At 41.7% G+C, this 19,018-nt stretch overlaps 1 protein-coding gene across 2 annotated transcripts in view; it reads right to left on the minus strand.

Moving 5' to 3' along the window:
* ascc3 (activating signal cointegrator 1 complex subunit 3) overlaps positions 1–19,018 on the minus strand; it is a 544,034-nt gene that overhangs the window by 73,813 nt on the left and 451,203 nt on the right. For both annotated transcript variants that reach the window (XM_043687007.2, XM_043687008.2), the window contains exon 36: positions 17,289–17,423. In XM_043687007.2, coding sequence (XP_043542942.2) covers positions 17,289–17,423 — 135 coding nt within the window. The remainder of the gene's footprint in view (positions 1–17,288; positions 17,424–19,018) is intronic.

Genomic DNA, 19,018 nt, shown 5'->3' on the forward strand with positions numbered 1-19,018 from the left:
GGGGCTTCAAGATTTTCTACTTCTTAGCATCTTTTTTTTCTCAATGCAATGTTGTTAAGAGTAGGACATCCATTGTTGGCCCTGCCGAGGTTTGTATGTTTATGAAATTGGCAGGTACTTGTACCAATGAAGTGTTTACCTTCCTACTGGTAGAACACTGTGACAGCTCGAAGTGTATTCAAGCAATTCTTGCTATTTAGGACACAATGTCATCCTGCATCAGTAGCTTTGTTTGGAACTGAACTCTGCTTTCTCAAACCTTGAATTAAATTGCGAAGTAAACACATCGTTTTTGCTCCTTGACCTCATGTTCAGTGTTATGACTGTGGCAGGCTGGAATGGCTACACTTGTGGTAAATTATTGAATTGATTATACTGAAGTTTTCATATGAAGTCTTACATAACCACATCTTATAGATGGCAAGAAATTCACCTGACATTGTGAGGAGCAGATCATGCCTCACAAACCTTATTGAATTCTTCGAGAATGTGACAAAACACATTCATGAAGGTAGAGCAGTGGACATGGTGTATATGGATTTTAGCAAGGCTTTTGATGAGGTTCCCCATCGTATGCTCTATCAGAAAATAAAGAGGCATGGGATACAGGGAAATCAGACTGACTGGATATAGAATTGACAGGCCCATTGAAGACAGAGGGTGGTAACAGATGGAAAGTATTCAGCCTGGAGCTCAGTGACATGTGGTGTTCCGCAATGATTTGTTCTGGGATCTGTTCCCTTTGTGATTTTTATAAATGACTTGGATGAGGAAGTGGAAGGATGGATTAGTAAGTTTGCCAATGTCACTAAGGTTAGTGGAGTTGTGGATAGAATGGAGGGCTGTTGTAGGTTGCAACGGGATATTGACAGAATGCAGAGCTGGGCTGAGAAATGGCAGATGGAGTTCAACCCGGAAAAGTGTGCAGAGATTCATTTTGGAAGGTTGAATTTGAATGCAGATTACAGCATTAAAGACAGGATTCTTGGCAGTGTGCGGGAACAGAAGGATCTTGGGGTTCACGTCCATAGGTCCCCCGAAGTTGACACCCAACTTGTCAGGGTTTTTAAGGCAGTGTATGGTGTGTTGGCTTTCACTAGCAGGGGAATTGATATTAAGAGTCAGGAGGTTATGCTGCAGCTCTATAAAACCCTTACTGGACCACACTTGCAATATTGTTCAGTACTGGTCACCTCGCTATAGGAAGGCTTTACTGAGGGTGCAGAGGCGATTTACCAGGATGCTGCCTGGACTGGAGGACATGTCTTATGAAGAAAGGTTGAGAGAGCTGGAGCTTTTCTCATTGCAGTAAAGAAGGATGAGAGGTGACTTGATAGAGATGGTACGAGATAATGAAAAGCAGAGATAGAGTAGATAGCCAGAGACTTTTTCCCACGCCAGAAATCACTATCATGAGGGGGCATAAGTTTAAGATGATTAGAGGAAGGTTTGGGCAAATGTCAGAGGTAGGTGGGTGTGTGGAATGCACTGCCAGCTTGGTGGTAGAGTCAGATCATCAGGGACATTTAAGCAAATCTTAGATAGGCACATGAATAATAGTAAAACGAAGAGTACATAGGCTAGTTTGATCTTAGAGTAGGATAAAAGGTTGGCATATTATCGAGGGCTGAAGGGCCTGTACTGTGTTGTACTGTTCTAACAGTTAAGAATTATCACTGACCCAGAATTTACTGGAAAGATGTTAAATTAATGGATAAGTAACCCAAAAATTGTGGCAACAAGAAATGGGTTGCAAAAAACACAAAATTCTGGACAATTCATGTTAATGAAACTGCTGGAAAACTAGACATAAAATGTTAACTCTGGTTTGTCTCCACAGATGCTGCCAGACCTGCTGAGTTTTACCAGCAATTTCTGCTTTTGTTTCTCATTTCCAATGTCAGCAGTTCATCATTTAGTTTTTATTGATTTACATGGTCGGTTTTGTGAAAATGGGAGCCGAGTATGAATTTCTCCACAAGCTTCAGAAAATTGCTGTATTTATGTGATAAGACAAATTAAGCTCACTGCAGAAAGTTAAAGCTGGTACTTAATGACAAAGACTTTTTAATGGCGAAATTCATATTTCTGTATTGTCATCCACTCTCTAAAGAATACTACTGAAACCGCACAATCTCATTTTCATAGGCAGTGAATTATTCCTGGAGCTTTTTCAAATTTTAAGTCAACATTTCCTTTTTTCTTTCTTCAGTCTCTTTGTTTCCTGCCCTTAGTCTACTTCTCCTTGAGCTTTTTTTTGTTGTTTATTTGTATCTATCTCAACTTAAATTCCAGTCTTCCTCTCTCCTTCCAGTGTTTTTCCTATTCTTCAATCTCACCGGTTAAGGAAATACAAAGTTGGATACATTATTCAACAACTCCCAAATACTTGTTAATCTTGTCAACTCCATAAATTTGAGATGCAAATGTTGTTCTGGCTAACTGATCAAGTCTAATAAATGATTCATATCATGAAATGCCCTGTTCTAGAAAATTCAAGGCCATCATGTCTGCATGTTACAATATACTAAAAGCAAAGTACTCTGAATGCTATAAATCTGAAATGAAAACATAAATTACCGGAGAAACACAGCAGGTCTGCCATCAGCATCTGTGAAGAAAGAAATGTTTCATGTTTGAATTGACTCTTTTTCAGAGTAGGTTAGTTCTTCATTAGTCCAGAAGACCTCATATTGGACTCGAAATATTAATATCGTTTTTCACTCCACAGTTGTTGCCAGACCTACTGAGCTTCCCCAGCATTTTCTATTCTTATGTTTTAATGTGCATTTTACTCCACCTTAAAATGCATAGATTGGAAAAATATGATGCATTTACAACATTTCAAACAGTAATCTCCTTCATTTTGCAGTATTCAAATGTCATCAGGCTTTTAATAAAATGTCATCAGATTGTCAGAAGTGTTATCAGATAAGTACAGGTCTGTTAAGCAAAATATTTGTGGCACTTTGAACTTTATATTACCAATTTAACAGACAAGGTCTTCATTGTGTTATGGATAAAACTTCAATACTGCCACTTCATTGATGAAAAGTCTGGGAAAGCATATGCAGAAGATAAAAAACTCCCTTGAGGAAAAGATCTCCTGAAATTTGCAATCATGTATTGAGACTTTGAACACAGTCACTTGTTTTGCTTACAACCAGAAAATGAACTAGCTGTGTCGCATCTTTCTTGATCTGCCTCCATGCCCCAAGGATTAGAGACCCCACCTGAGCTTGTTTTACAAGCGTTACTGAAAAAATTAATCTCTCCTGGCAGTGTTCCCAGTGGGATACTTATGAATAATGATTTCACTTTCTTCCTTGCCCTCCCTGTCCAGTAGAGATACTACTCCTCGCCAACACCATGGATAAGGCAGTGGAAGATAAAATTCCAGCTGTGGATTAGCAAGCAGTCAGGGATCCATCTGCTCATTCTGACTGAAGCCTGACTGCTAAATTGCTGAAGACTGAGTAAATGGTATAATGCTGTCCCTCTGATAACCAGGATTTTTAGCTGTTTATTCACACACACTATCGAGTAAAAGACATTCCTTTGATTACCAATCAGGAAAAAGATATTCAATTCTATTAACATCTAAAGATACAAGATATTTAATTGTTACTAGCGACTGGGCTTTGTGACAATGTTCAATCTGTCTCGGATTAACTGCGACAGGTATACCAGTAGTGATTGGGGTTCATTTCAGAAAGCATCTGACAACAAGAAAGGGGACAAACAGTATTTTTCATAAGCTCACGCAAGAGAGTTTGATCAATATCACAACTAAAAATACAACCAAGAAAGGCCCAACTGTAAGCCACTGACTCTCTCCCAATTCTCCAAATACTTCCTCCTCCCTTAATAGAGAATAAGGTTTTCTACTGAATGCTTGTTTTGATAAAGTAAAGGTATTCAAAGTAATTTAACATCAACCTGAAGCAGAATGTGGAAAATAGTTGAGTGGCAAGAGACTGGTATCACATGGGAGGAGGAGAGAGAAAAGAGAAATATCTATTCACAAATAATATAAATTCTCTGGTGAAGAATGACCTATGTCAGTGCCCTAATGATGTTACCACACCTGCACAGATTTCTTTCACAGTCTGCCTTGATTCATTCCAAATAGGAGCTTCTTTTCTGCCTGAACTCCTGAAGCAACCTTCCGCAACTGCAGCCATAGAAATGTGAGGCACACAGCCATGGTTTTTTTTGCTAATGAGTTTGCCTGGGCATAGAGAAAACAGATAGGCTGATGATTTGATGCTTGGCTCTATAAGTTGCTGCAGGCTGCTAAATCCTGTAGATTTTTTCATCCCCTGAGGCTAATCTGCCAACCAGAGCCATTTCTAATGTCTGAAGCTTGCTAACAATACTTCAATGAGTTTGACCCTGAAATAAACAGCCAGGTCAACACTCAGATGCTAGCTGAGTGAACATCTCATTCTGCTTTGTTTCTGGTTGCATTTGAGCCCACTCAGAAAATCCAAAATCTTGTTTTTAATGGACGGTTAATTAAATGAAAATATATAATTAGTCATCACAAAACAGTACAGAATTTAAATTTTATAGTGCAGAAGGAAATGATTTGTCTCTCTATGTCTGCATTTAATGCTTTGCAAAAGAGATTTTTGTTCTTTTCAGCAAAGGGAGGAGTAAAGACAATGAACCTACAGGTATCTCATTAACATAGCAAATGTATTCAAACGTACAGTTAAACTAATTGGGAAGGATTTAAGCTTCTGTCAATAATGAGCTGAGAGAGGTCTGCCCGAGTGATAGATTCTGTAAATTACTTCAGTATTTGCAGTGTTCCCAGCTTTGGGAAGGGAAGGGAAAATTGGCCATGCGTCCTGCTCCAGCTCAATGAAACCCTGTGAATTCATGTCAGTAATATGAAACCCTGTGAATTCATGTCAGAACAAAGAGCTTCAGATGCTGGAGATCTGAGTAAAATAAAAACAGAAATTGCTGGAGAAACTCAGCAGGTCTAGCAGCATGTCTGGAGAGAAAGCAGAGTTAATGTTTCAAGTTTCAGTGACCCTTCTTCAGATCTGTTCTGCTTGTGGTGTGTAAGGGGGCTGAGGTTGATGGAGATGTTGTACATTGCAAATGTTATCTGCTCCTGAAACTGGACCAATTGTCTGATTGGATGATGTACAACATCATTCAAAAAGCTGGTCTAACATAGTTGTATCTTCACCTTGCATAACATGCATTATCTGAATGTTTGTTAGCAAATCCAATAATTTAATAGCAGCTACTGGGTATGAAGACATAATTCCAAATAGCACTGTCAGAATTGTAAGCATGATTTGACTATGCACAGACTGGTGACAATGGCATCTTACTGACAGCTGTTGGCAGTAATGTGAAGAGTCTTGTTCACAAAGGACATCTCAAATGGTGAGCTTGTAATATGCTAAATCCAGAAGTTATGTAATGACGTGTTTATAATGGTTTCAGACATATTGGCTATAGGGGGGAGGCTGAATAGGCTGGGCCTATATTCCTTAGAGTGTCGGAAGTTGAAGGGTGACATTACAGAGGTTTATAAAATCATGAGGGGCACAGATAAGAGTCTTTTTCCCAGGACTCAAAAACTAGAGGGTATAGGTTTAAGGTGAGAGGGGAAGATATAAAAGGGACCTAAGGGGCAACTTACTCATGCAGAGGGTGGTACATGCATGGAATGAACTACCAGAGGAAGTGGTGGAAACTGGTATGATTACAACATTTAAAAGGCATCTGGATGGATATATGAATAGGAATAGTTTAGAGGGATATAGGCCAAGTGCTGGCAAATGGGACTGATTTAATTTAAGATATCTGATCGGCATGAATGAGTTGGATTGAAGGGTCCGTTTCTGTGCTGTACATCTCTATGACTCTATGTCGTAAGTCTGAACTAACTCCACAGAGAACGGTATCCTGTCACCAAGTCATTCTTTATTAATAAACATGTGGAAGGTCCTTGACATTGATCCAGCTTCCTCAGAGCCAGTCTCACACCTCGGACACTTTTGTTCGTATCTGTTAACCAGGCCTCCCTGATTGGATTTGTTAATCTGGTCCAATCAGAGAGCTCATATTCTATGAGGTCCACCTGGCTGACCGGATTACAATCACGCCATCCCTCCTTCTCTGAGTCTGAGGGCATAGGCCGGTTCTTTTCTTTTTGTCGTTTCTACTGGGGCACTTCAGCACCGGGTCAGGTTCCTCCAACTCTGCCTCTGATACAGGCAGAGTGTAATACACAGTAGCTCGTCACTTGTGCGAAGAGATTCTCGGAAGAAAGTCATTCTCGTCTTCATGCAGCTAAAGTCTCAAGGTGGCGACTTCCGCTACGTCCATCTCAGATTCCTAGATATCCTCAACCCTAGACAGACAGAGAGACCTCACGGGTTCCAGAACAGTCAGAAAGGCAGTTAAGGAACCGGACACTGTTTGCTCCTGCACTGTTTGCGTGTTTGCAGCTTTTATATGGTCCACATGTTTGCTCAGGACCATTGCATCTACCCAAATTTTATACATCACTGGAACTGGTCTTGCGTCAACCATGCCTCTTACCCATGCAGGGTCATTCCCATGGTTCCTATCCCAAACTTTGTTCCCTGAAGTAAACTGTCTTTCTCACTTAGCAGAGTCTTGTGTCTGGTATTGGCGTTCCTGATGCTGTTTCACCCTCCCCACTAGGTGTGGAAATATCAGTTTTAATCTGGTGTGGAGTCTGCTCTCCATTAACAACTCTGCTGGAGCTATCCGTGTAGTCGTATGAGGGGTGGTCCGATAGTCAAATAGGAATCTGGGACAATTTGGTATCGAGTGAAGCTGTAAACTGTTTCTTTAAGACTGCCTTTAACATTAGGACTGCTCTTTCTGCCAGACAATTGGACAATGGATGGTATGGAGCTGCCCTTATATGAAAAATACCATTCGACTTTAGCAAATACTCTATTTTCCCTGCTGGCAAACGATGGCCCATGATCTGCAACCAACACTTTCGGAAGTCCATGTATTGCAAAAAATGTGTGCAGTTTTTCTATCATCATTCAAGTGTTTGATGAATAAACTCTACACACATCCAATCACTTTAGAGTGGGCATCCACAATGACTAAGAACACTGAGCCCATGAAAGAACCTTCATAGTCAACATGTAACTGAGTCCAAGGTTTGTGGCCATTCCCACAAATGTAGGGCAGCTGCTAGCAGTAAATTTTGTCCTTGTTGGCACTCTGGACACTGTCCCACCAATGTGGCTGTGTTGGCATCTAATCCTGGCCACCGGATGTAACTTCTCACTAACATCTTCATTTTGGAAACCTCTGGATGACTCTGGAGTTCACGCAGTCTCTGACGGCGACCTTTTCTTGGGACAATCACTCTTGCTCCCCATAATAATATACTGTCCTGTACTGTGATCGGTCTCTCTGGTTCCAAAAAGGTTTTAGTTCTAGTTGTGATGGCCCTTTTGTTTCATCCATCACCACCTGCTGTTTCAGTTTTGCCAGGACTGGATCTTTCTGCGTTCAAAGTCTGATATTTTCAGCTATGACTGGAAATGGATCCAGAGAATTTAAAACTATATGGCCTCTTCTAGTAGCAGTGTCACCAGTGGTGTATCTGCCATCAGGAGGCAGCTCAATGCAGCAGCATTTGCTACTTGGCCTCCCGGATGGTGTTGAAAAATGTGTTGCTGGAAAAGCGCAGCTGGTCAGGCAGCATCCAAGGAGCAGGAGAATCAACGTTTCGGGCATAAGCCCTTCTTCAGGAATCCCACTTATGCCCGAAACATCGATTCTCCTGCTCCTTGGATGCTGCCTGACCTGCTGCGTTTTTCAGCAACACATTTTTCAACTCTGATCTCCAGCATCTGCAGTCCTCACTTTCTCCCGGATGGTGTTCCAACTTCTAATTATATGCACTTAGTATGAGAGCTCACTGTTGCATTTGGCCTGAAGCTATGGGTAGCACTGACTTGTCCTTTTAAGGGGTTTGTGGTCCATTGATATTACAAATTTATGTCTGTAAAGGCATTGGTAGAACTTCCTGGCTTCAAATATAACTGCCAAACCTTTCTTCTTTATCTGGGCGTGTTTACATTCTGCATTAGTTAGTGTGTATTGGGCGTCCCTCTCCATTCGGCCACCTATGAGCTAATACTACCCTGATGCTTGGGATCACAATGTGCAAACATCTTCAAGGATGATGGTGGCTTCTTCACTTCCCTGAAAGCCATGGCTTGGCTACTCGACCACTTCCAAGGCTGACCCTTTAAGAGTTGATGCAAAGGTGCCAAGATGGTGGCGAGGTTATGTATGAACTTTTTGTAACAATTCACCAGCCTAAGGAAAGACCTAAGCTCTGCTAATGATGTGGGAGCTGGGACACCTTTGATCACCCTCACAATCTGATCTTGATGACAATGTAGTCCAAGTAGATCACTTGGGGGGCCTGGAAGTGCCCCAAAGTGATCCTTATTTGTCTTCCCTGTTACTATCACATTATCTAGACAAATGGCGAGCTGGGGTAGACCTTGGAAAACGTTCTCCATCAACCACTGAAAAATTGCACAGGCTGATGAGGATTCTGGGTAATCCAAGATGGAGGACGGGAAAAATTTCTGGCTGTAAGAGCTGTTCGTTTTTTTGAGGTATTGTAGGTGCTGGAGGTGATTTCCTCGAATTCCAGGAGCAGCAATTACTGTTTTATATGCTGTTGCATTGTTTTGGAACTTTGGGAAAAAAAAGTCAAAACAACAGCAGCTTTAAAAGGGAGAAGGGCAGACAAAGGAAGCACATGGTGAGCACAGTGCAGGAGAGAGAGAGAGAGAGAGAGAGAGAGAGAAAGAAAGAAAGAAAGAAAGAGGGAGAGAGATAGAGAAAACCTGCACAGTTACTGCCTTTGCTGTTTTTGAATTCATGTGTCGCTGGACATCGGAGTGCATCTGGGAAAATTAACAAACAGTGAATTTCACAACTAATCTTGGAGGAACCGGTTTGGGCAAAGTTCACAACACAGAATCAGATAAGTTAATCGTTGTTTTAAGTCTGTCTAAGAGAAAGGCTGTATTAGTGAGTACAGTGGGTTGTTTCTTGATTATGTTTTTGAAGATAAGTCTCTTGATTAAACTTAAAACATAAGCCATAGCTATTAATTTAACCTGGGGCAGTATTTTGTAGAGGAATAAGACTGTGTTATTTTCTGGGTCTGTAGATTGTGAAGGAACAAAAATGGCCTTTGCAGTGATATGTACTTCTTGTCAGATGTGGGAGTTTAAAGAGAGTTTAAGGGTTACTGCGGATTATATCTGCTATAAATTGGATGCAAATCTTATCAGATCGAGTGGATCGGTTGGAGAGACGATAGAAGCGATGAGGAATCTGCAACAGCAACAGTATGTGATGGATGGCAGTATAGGAAGGGGGGAAAGTCTTAGATACAGTCACATAGATGGGTGAACTCCAGGAAGGGTAAGAGAGGGCGGCACCTAGGGAAGGAGTCTTTTGTGGATATACCCATTTCAAACAGGTATGCTGTTTTGGAAAACGTACGGGGTGATGGATTCTCAGGGGAACGTAGCATGAACAGCCAAGTTTCTGGTATTGAGACTGGCTCTAATGCAACGAGGGGTACGTTGGCTTCCAAAGAGATCAATTGTGTTAGGGGACTCTGTAGTCAGAGGTACAGACAGACGTTTCTGTGGGCCAGCACAGAAAAAGCAGAATGGTGTGTTGTTTCCCTGGTGCCAGGATCAAGGATGTCTCAGAGAGGGTGCAGAATGTTCTCACAGGGGAGAGGAGCCAGCAAGAGGTCATTGTCCACATTGGAATCAACAATATAGGAAGGGAAACAATTGAGATTCTGAAGGGAGATTACAGAGATTTAGGCAGAAATTTAAAAGGAGGTCCTCAAGGGGAGTAATATCTGGATTACTCCCAGTGTTACGAGCTAGTGAGGGCAGGAATAGGAGGATAGAGCAGATTAATGCATGGCTGAGGAGCTGGTGTATGGGAGAAGGATTCACATTTTTGGATCATTGCAATCTCTTTTGGGGTAGAAGTGACCTGTACAAGAAGGACGGATTGCACCTAAACTGGAAGAGGACTAATATACTGGCAGGGAAATTTGCTAGAACTGCTTGGGAGGATTGAAACTAGTAAGGTGGGGGGGGTGGGACCCAGGGAGATAGTGAGGAAAGAGATCAATCTGAGACTGGTACAGTTGAGAAGAGAAGTGAATCAAACAGTCAGGGCAGGCAGGGACAAGGTTGGACTAATAAATTAAACTGCATTTATTTCAATGCAAGGGGCCTAACAGGGAACGCAGATGAACTTAGGGCATGGTTAGGAACATGGGACTGGGATATCATAGCAATTACAGAAACATGGCTCAGGGATGTACAGGACTGGCAGCTTAATGTTCCAGGATACAAATGCTAAGGAAGGATAGAAAGGGAGGCAAGAGAGGAGGGGGAGTGGCATTTTTGATAAGGGATAGCATTACAGCTGTGCTGAGGGAGGATATTCCCGGAAATACATCCAGGGAAGTTATTTGGGTGGAACTGAGAAATAAGAAAGGGATGATCACCTTATTGGGATTGTATTATCGGCCCTCAAATAGTCAGAGGGAAATTGAGAAACAAACTTGTAAGGAGATCTCAGCTATCTGTAAGAATAATAGGGTAGTTATGGTAGGGGATTTTAACTTTCCAAACATTGACTGGGACTGCCATAGTGTTAAAGGTGTAGATGGAGAGGAATTTCTTAAGTGTGTCCAAGACAATTTTCTGATTCAGTATGTGGGTGAACCTACCAGAGAAGGTGCAAAACTTGACCTACTCTTGGAAAATAAAGCAGGGCAGGTGACTGAGGTGTCAGTGGGGGAGCACTTTAGGGTCAGCGACCATAATTCTATTTGTTTTAAAATCGGGATAGAAAAGGATAGACCAGATCTAAAAGTTGAAGTTCTAAATTGAAGAAAGGCCAATTTTGATGGTATTAGGGAAGAACTTTCGAAAGCTGATTGGAGGCAGATGTTCGCAGGTAAAGGGACGGCTGGAAAATGGGAAGCCTTCAGAAATGAGATAACAAGAATCCAGAGAAAGTATATTCTGGTCAGGGTGAAAGGGAAGGCTGGTAGGTATAGGGAATGCTGGATGACTAAAGAAATTGAGGGTTTGGTTAAGAAAAAGAAGGAAGCATATGTCAGGTATAGACAGGATAGATCGAGTGAATCCTTAGAAGAGTATAAAGGAAGTAGGAGTATACTTAAGAGGGAAATCAGGAGGGCAAATAGGGGACATGAGATAGTGTTGGCAAATAGAATTAAGGAGAATCCAAAGGGTTTTAAAAAATATATTAAGGACAAAAGACTAACTAGGGAGAGAATAGGGCCCCTCAAAGATCAGCAAGGCAGCCTTTGTGTGGAGCCATAGAAAATGGGGGATATACTAAATGAATATTTTGCATCAGTATTTACTGTGGAAAAGGATATGGAAGATGTAGACTGTAGGGAAATAGATGGTGACATCTTGGAAAATGTCCAGATTACAGAGGAGGAAGTGTTGGATGTCTTGAAACGGTTAAAGGTGGATAAATACCCAGGACCTGATCAGGTGTACGCGAGAACTCGGTGGGAAGCTAGAGAAGTGATTGCTGGGCCTCTTGCTGAGATATTTGTATCATCGATAGTCACAGGTGAGGTGCTGGAAGACTGGAGGTTGGCAAACATGGTGCCACTGTTTAAGAAGGGTGGTAAAGACAAGCCAGGGAACTATAGACCGGTGAGCCTGACCTCAGTGGTGGGCAAGTTGTTGGAGGGAATCCTGAGGGACAGGATGTACATGTATTTGGAAGGGCAAGGACTGATTCGGGATAGTCAACATGGCTTTGTGCGTGGGAAATCATGTCTCACAAACTTGATTGGGTTTTTTGAAGAAGTAACAAAGAAGATTGATGAGGGCAGAGCAGTAGAAGTGATCTATATGGACTTCAGTAAGGCGTTTGACAAGTTTCCCCATGGGAGACTGATTCGCAAGGTTAGATCTCATGGAAAAAAGGGAGAACTAGTCATTTGGATACAGAACTGGCTCAAAGGTAGAAGACAGAGGCTGGTGGTGGAGGGTTGTTTTTCAGACTGGAGGCCTGTGACCATTGGAGTGCCACAAGGATCGATGCTGGGTCCTCTACTTTTTGTCATTTACATCAATGATTTGGATGCGAGCATAAGAGGTTCAGTTAGTAAGTTTGCAGATGACATCAAAATTGGAGGTGTAGTGGACAGCGAAGAGGGTTACCTCAAATTACAACAGGATCTGGACCAGATGGGCCAATGGGCTGAGAAGTGGCAGATGGAGATTCAGATAAATGCGAGGTGCTGCATTTGGAGAAAGCAAATCTGAGTAGGACTTATGCACTTTATGGTAAAGTCCTAGGGAGTGTTGCTGAACAAAGAGATCTTGGAGTGCAGGTTCATAGCTCCTTGAAAGTGGAGTCGCAGGGAGATGGGATAGTGAAGAAGGCGTTTGGTATGCTTTCCTTTATTGGTCAGAGTATTGATTACAGGAGTTGAGAGGTCATGTTGCGGCTGTACAGGACATTGGTTAGGCCACTGTTGGAATATTGCATGCAATTCTGGTCTCCTTTCTACCGGAAAGATGCTGTGAAACTTGAAAGGATTCAGAAAAGATTTACAAGGATGTTGCCAGGGTTGGAAGATTTGAGCTACAGAGAAAGGCTGAACAGGCTGGGGCTGTTTTCCCTGCAGCGTCGGAGGCTGAGGGGTGACCTTATGTAGGTTTACAAAATTATGAGGGGCATGGATAGGATAAATAGACAAAGTCTTTTCTCTGGGATCGGGGAGTCCAGAACTAGAGGGCATAGGTTTAGGATGAGAGGGGAAAGATATAAAAGAGACCTAAGGGGCAACGTTTTCACGCAGAGGATGGTACATGTATGGAATGAACTGCCAGAGGATGTGGTGGAGGCTGGTACAATTGCAACATTTAAGAGGCAGTTGGATGGGTACATGAATACGAAGGGTTTGGAGGGATATGGGCTGGGTGCTGGCAGGTGGGACTAGATTGGGTTGGGATATCTGGTCGGCATGGATGGGTTGGACCGAAGGGTCTGTTTCCATGCTGTACATCTCTATGACTCTATGACACTCTGCCAATCCAAATGGCATTCTCATATATTGATTGAAACCTGAATTGGTATGAATTGTAACATATGTTTGGGAAACTTCATCTCATGGCAAATGCAAGTAAGCATGGCTTATATCCAGCTTCGTGAAAAACAACTCCCTGCCAGCTTTGCATACAAATCCTCTAGGTGTGGGATGGGCTATTTATCCAGCTGCAAGAAGCGGTTTACTATTTGATTAAAATCTCCACAGAGGCGAATAGACCTGTCAGGCTTCACAATCAGTATGAGTGGTGCTGCCCTTCTGCAAACTGGACTGGGTTGATACTTCCTTTGCTTTCTAGCTTTCTGATTTCTGCCTCTACTTTAGCCAGTAAGGCAAATAGCACTGGGTGGACTTGCAGAATCATGGAATTGCTTCCTGGTCAACATGCAAGGTGGCCTTGCATCCTCAACCTTTCTGAAAAACCTCTGGGGTATTTAATTAGGACTTCACTCAGACATTTGAAAAATGTTGAGCCAATCTAGATGAATCCTTCTCAACCAATTTCACTCCATCCCCATCAAGCTTGGGCCTGAGCTTTTTACCACAATCAACAATAACTGAACCGGCCACTTCTCATAAAAGACCAGAAGTTAAGTTGTATCCTTAAGGTTCCCCAGTATAGTTCGTTCTGCTATAACGTGACAGTTGCGTTCCTCTACAACCTCGCGTATAGAAGGCCACTCTGTAGATCACTATGCAAAATTGCTATAGAATTGCAGTAGAAAGTTTGCATTATCCACAATTCATCAATCGCGTTATAGCCAATTTGCACTGATGAAATGTGTGCTATATCAGAACAACCTGTGTAGGTTCTCAGTCTAGTTGAGATCTTGTGCAAATTTAAGGTTGGGAGTCCAGAACAAACTTTGTTAATGACTGGCTCTGTGATCACTGAAATGACCATGCCGCTACTGATTTCCATTAGAGCTGGGTGACCATTTAACCAGATCATTATTTTGATTGGTTTTGTCTTGAATATTGCTGAGCAATTTAACTGTTTCAAACCAGATGTCGGTGAACTTTTCATGTGTGCATTCTCCTGGATACCAGCCAATGAATTATCTTGCTCCATTTGGATCTAATGGGACTCGTTTGCTGTCTCATGCTTGTCAGCACTGAGATAACTCCACAGAGGCGGTGTACTGTCACCAAGTCACCCTTTATTCACACGTGAAAAGTCCTTGACACTACTCCAGCTCCCTCAGAGCCAGCTCTCAGACTGAATAGATCCTCTGACATTTTTGTTTATATCTGTCAGCAAGTGCTTCCTGATCAGACCAGAATAACAGCCCCAATCAGGGAACTCATATTCTATGAAGTCCACATGGCTGACCTCATTGCAATCACGAGAGTCAAACTCATTGATGTTGCTTTTCTATCTTATTGGGGTGGACATTTCCCTTAGTAACCAGTTTCCATGTAATAGGCTCATTACATGAAAGCTGCTCACCAGGGACTGACTGATGGCAAGATTAGATCTCAGGATCTTAGTTGAATCTGCTTTGTATTAGGCATAACTGGTGATGACCCCTCCTGCACTGAATAGCCCTGGTAATGTGGGCATGTTTCTCAGCTGCTCTGCCATTGCCGCCCTCCCCCATCCTTCTTTGTATCATACTCTTCAGAAAAGAAATGACAATCTTCTTCTTACCGTCCTGCTCCTCAGATGTTGGATCTCTGGCCATGGAATTTTCCTAGTTCAAGATCTGAGTCGCGCTGTCGTGCAATGTAGACGAGCATGTAGCAAATCACTACCATTCTGCCTACTTTATTCTGTACAGGAATACTGCTGTTCTCCACAACAAGTTCCACGCACCCGAGATTGCCAAGTGCCTGCTCGATATTACTCCCTATCACCACCCATCTATTGTGCATTTGTACTCAGTTTGCATCTGTCCAAAAGGGGTAATTTACAATCTTCTGAAAAGGCACTGTGTTTTTCTCCCCAGAGGTTCACCACAGATTTGTGTAGGTGGATGAAAAATCTCAGGGAGTTGGTAATTCTTCAGTATGAAGTAGTCATGGCAGCTAACAGTGACCTTTGCAAAGATCTGAAGGAAAGCTTGGTTGCCGTCACCAACTACCTGGGCATTGAGTGAATGAATAGTCATTCCATTCATTCATTCATTCCATTCAGTCTTATTGCTGATTTGGAGCCTTTAAGACAATGTGGGGACAATCAAGAAATACATGCATCTGAATGAAGCTGATACTCGAGATTCCAAATTAACAGGGAACTGGATATACTTCCCCTCGCATACAAATAGATTTGATTTGACAGTGTGTAATTGACTGTGATATTCTGGATAGGTCTTCTGCTGAGCCCTGGAAAAAGCCTGGCGTACAAAAATGTGGAGGCATGGTAACCTCTACAACCACTGGCAGGGCATAAGAGCGGACAGACCTGTGCTCCGAGATATTCTTGCACTATGTACTACATCTATGTGCCTGCAGTTTGCAAGGATCATTCCGTCTGGTATATTTATAATTGTTCCGACCTACATTTGTGACCATAATCTTAGGTGAACCTCAGCTGTCTTCAGCACTGGTTTTCAGTCATGACCTAAGATGTTAGTATACCTCCCCACAAAATTAGTTGTCCCAACCTTCATTAGAGTTATAATAGCATGGAAATAGTCCCTTCAGCCCAACTCATCAATGCTGATCAGATTTCCTAAACCGACCTCATCCCATTTGCCTGCATTTGTCCCATATCCCTCTGTACCTTCCCTATTCATGTACCTGTCCAAATGACTTTTGAATGTTGTAATTGTACCCACCTCTACCACCTCCTCTGGTAACTCATTCCATATACGCACCATCCTCAGTGTGAAAAAGTTCCCCTCAGGTCCCTTCCCCTCTCACCTTAAACCTATGTCCTCTAGTTTTGGACTCCCCTACCCTGGAGAAAAGACCTTGGTTCTTCACCTTACCTATGCTATTCATGATTTCATAATCCTCTATGAAGGTCACCCCGTCAAACCCCTATACTCCAGGGAAAAAAATCCTAACCCTTTCTCTTGGTGCATGCATCCCGGCCTTTACTTCTTGGTCTGGTATACTTCCTCTGGTTTCCTTGCATCTATGACATCTATATGCAATAGTGCCTGCCTATTTTGTCTCTTCTTTTATAAAATGTGCAATGCTTTATTTTCACATAATCTCCTTCCTGCCATCTGTGTAGCTGAATCAGTTAGGGCAAAGAAGTGTTGCCTTGACAAGTGCAGTTATTCTATCCTCCTACTCCCTTAGGATTAAGCCAGATATTTGCAACTAATTTGCTGCCATTGTTGTGACATTTGCTGCAGCTCTTCAGCATTTCCAAACAGATCCCTGCATGTGTCCAAAAAGATGTCCCTACCAATCCAAGCAACCTTGCAAAGTTTAGACCTTCCACTACCAGGTATAATCACCACAAATTGTATTTCCCAGTCCTTCCTTGCAAAAATCAATCTGACTGAAAGTAGTTAATAGTTTTACATATGCTGCTGCCTCTGTGAAATATGTGCATTCTGTGTGACTTAATGCCACCTCCACCTGTTGCCTGTTGGCTAAAGGGTGGTTGGGTTTTCTGGAGTCTCCATTACAATTTTCGCTAAGTCCAAGAGGTGCAAACATTCTTGCCAGTATTGCTGAATGTGCATTGTAGCACTCATAGCACTGAAGTGGAGTAACTGCTTAAATTATGTCCCAAATGGACCTGAATCCATAACCTTATGGCTCAAAAGGCTAGAATGTTACCACAGAACAATATCAAAAGAAATTACGTAACTGCAAGTTCGTTCTTTAAAACCACCAATCATAAATAGCATAAATGACAGATAAGAGACATTCTGACATATGGTACAAAATGGTGACCATAGTAGCCTCCTGTTCAGTTAGAGCCCTTAATAATGTAGACAGGAAACAAAATGAATTTCCGTGAATTGACCTTCTATTGTAACAAACCCATTACACTACAACTGCAATACAATACATAGATTTTAAGGTACCCTTGTCAATATCTCTCAGCACGTATTTCATAAGCAAATCCTGCGTTTCAGTGAGATGGATTGGAGATTCCAGCAAATGCATTACAGCACCTTGTACTCACCGTTAGAACAGAAAGCAAGTCTTTCACACTACAATCTGCTTTCATCTGGCTCCTGAACATTCTCATAGTTTGGTGTTTCAGATAGTAATAAGAGGCTATACGGCCTAAATCCAGTGACTGGAGGCTGCGATTATCCTACAAGACAAAGATATGCTTTATTAAAAATGAATTAGAATTAAAATTCAAAAACATTCTTCTGATATTTGGAGCAAATTTCGGTGTTTCCTGCATGGGCAGTAACCTGCAAAAGCAGGTGACATGCCTGTTATAGAAGCCACTGATTTTGGGCAGGTCCTTGATACATGAATGATTTGATTTGATAGATTACATCACCTTCAGCTAAAATTATGCATTTTGTGATGTCTAAATAACTTCTTAAATACAGGAAAAATTTGCAAATGATTTATTATTTACTTTTATACCATACTACTGTAAAAAAGCAAACAAAAGATATTTGATGCAGAAACACAAACATATGTTGACATATTTCGCTTAAAGAAAGAAATGTGAGGCTCCCCAAATATGTTTGCTTTTCCTACCCCTTTCTGAGGAACCAATCTCTGCTCACAACCAGAATGCTGACTAGGTGATTTACATGTACAAGCAGGTCAGAAATCATGATCTACGGAATATCCAAAAAAGAAAATAAATTATTTTTGTACATGGAGCAACTTATGAAAGCAGGCCATCTTAAAGTGGTTATTAGCCAATTGGCATGCAGTGAAGGTCAAACCACTAAAGTGCCAAGGTCTTTCATTAGAGACAGAGAGATGACTCGTGGTGACTTTAACCTGAGCCTCAGCTTAAGAAGAAGGGACTTTCATGGTAACCTCAGGTAGGTAGTATAGATAGGTCTCAAAAGTAGCTATGTGATAATAATCAGACAATATATTCCTTCACAATATTGGGCAGAGTTAAGTATTCGGAGAAAGTGAGGACTGCAGATGCTGGAGACCAGAGTTGAAAAATGTGATGCTGGAAAAACACAGCAGGCCAGGCAGCATCCGAGGAGCAGGAGAATCGACATTTCAGGCATAAGCCCTTCTTCAGGAATGAGATAAGTATTGACCAGAACATTGATTATATATTCCTTGCCAAATTCTTGAAATAGTTTCAGGGTATCTTTTATGTTCAATTAAGGGAAAAGATAGACCTTGGTTTAGTGTCTCACATGATAGAGTGCTGCAGTTAGAGTTGCAATCTACCAGTGCTGTACTTGGATCTGTGCTCATTCCTTTGGAAAAGGAGACAAACGCATAACTTTCTGACTCAGGAGCAAGGTACTGCCATTGAGTCACAATTGACACTTTAGAATAGTAGTAGGTGAAAACTGAAATTTACCAATAGGTACCTAATATTTATAGAAATAGTAGTTATTTAATAAAAAGGTACAGCTACGATAAATTTCAAGCTCACATAAAGAACAATGCTGAATGCAGGAAATATAGAAGAGGACCAAAAAATGTAAACAAGCAAGGCAAAGTCAATGCATGAGAATAATTAGTTGGATTTCATAAAAGGGAACATGAGCTCATCTGGTGCAGTGGTAGTGTAACTATCTCTGTGCCAGGTGGTGTGTAGTAACATCTCTGGTCAGGTTAATGAGAAAATATCGAAGGAATGTATATAAAAATATAAATATCAAAAGGGTCAGTCAAAAGAAGGGTGGACCAGATAGGAGATCTTCTCATAAAAGCAGGGAACATGACTAAATGAGTACTGTTTATCAG

This window comes from Chiloscyllium plagiosum, unplaced genomic scaffold (genome assembly GCF_037043375.1).
Source record: "Chiloscyllium plagiosum isolate Xiang-an unplaced genomic scaffold, Cpla_swu_hap1 HiC_scaffold_3, whole genome shotgun sequence".
NCBI classification, from domain to species: Eukaryota; Metazoa; Chordata; class Chondrichthyes; order Orectolobiformes; family Hemiscylliidae; genus Chiloscyllium; species Chiloscyllium plagiosum.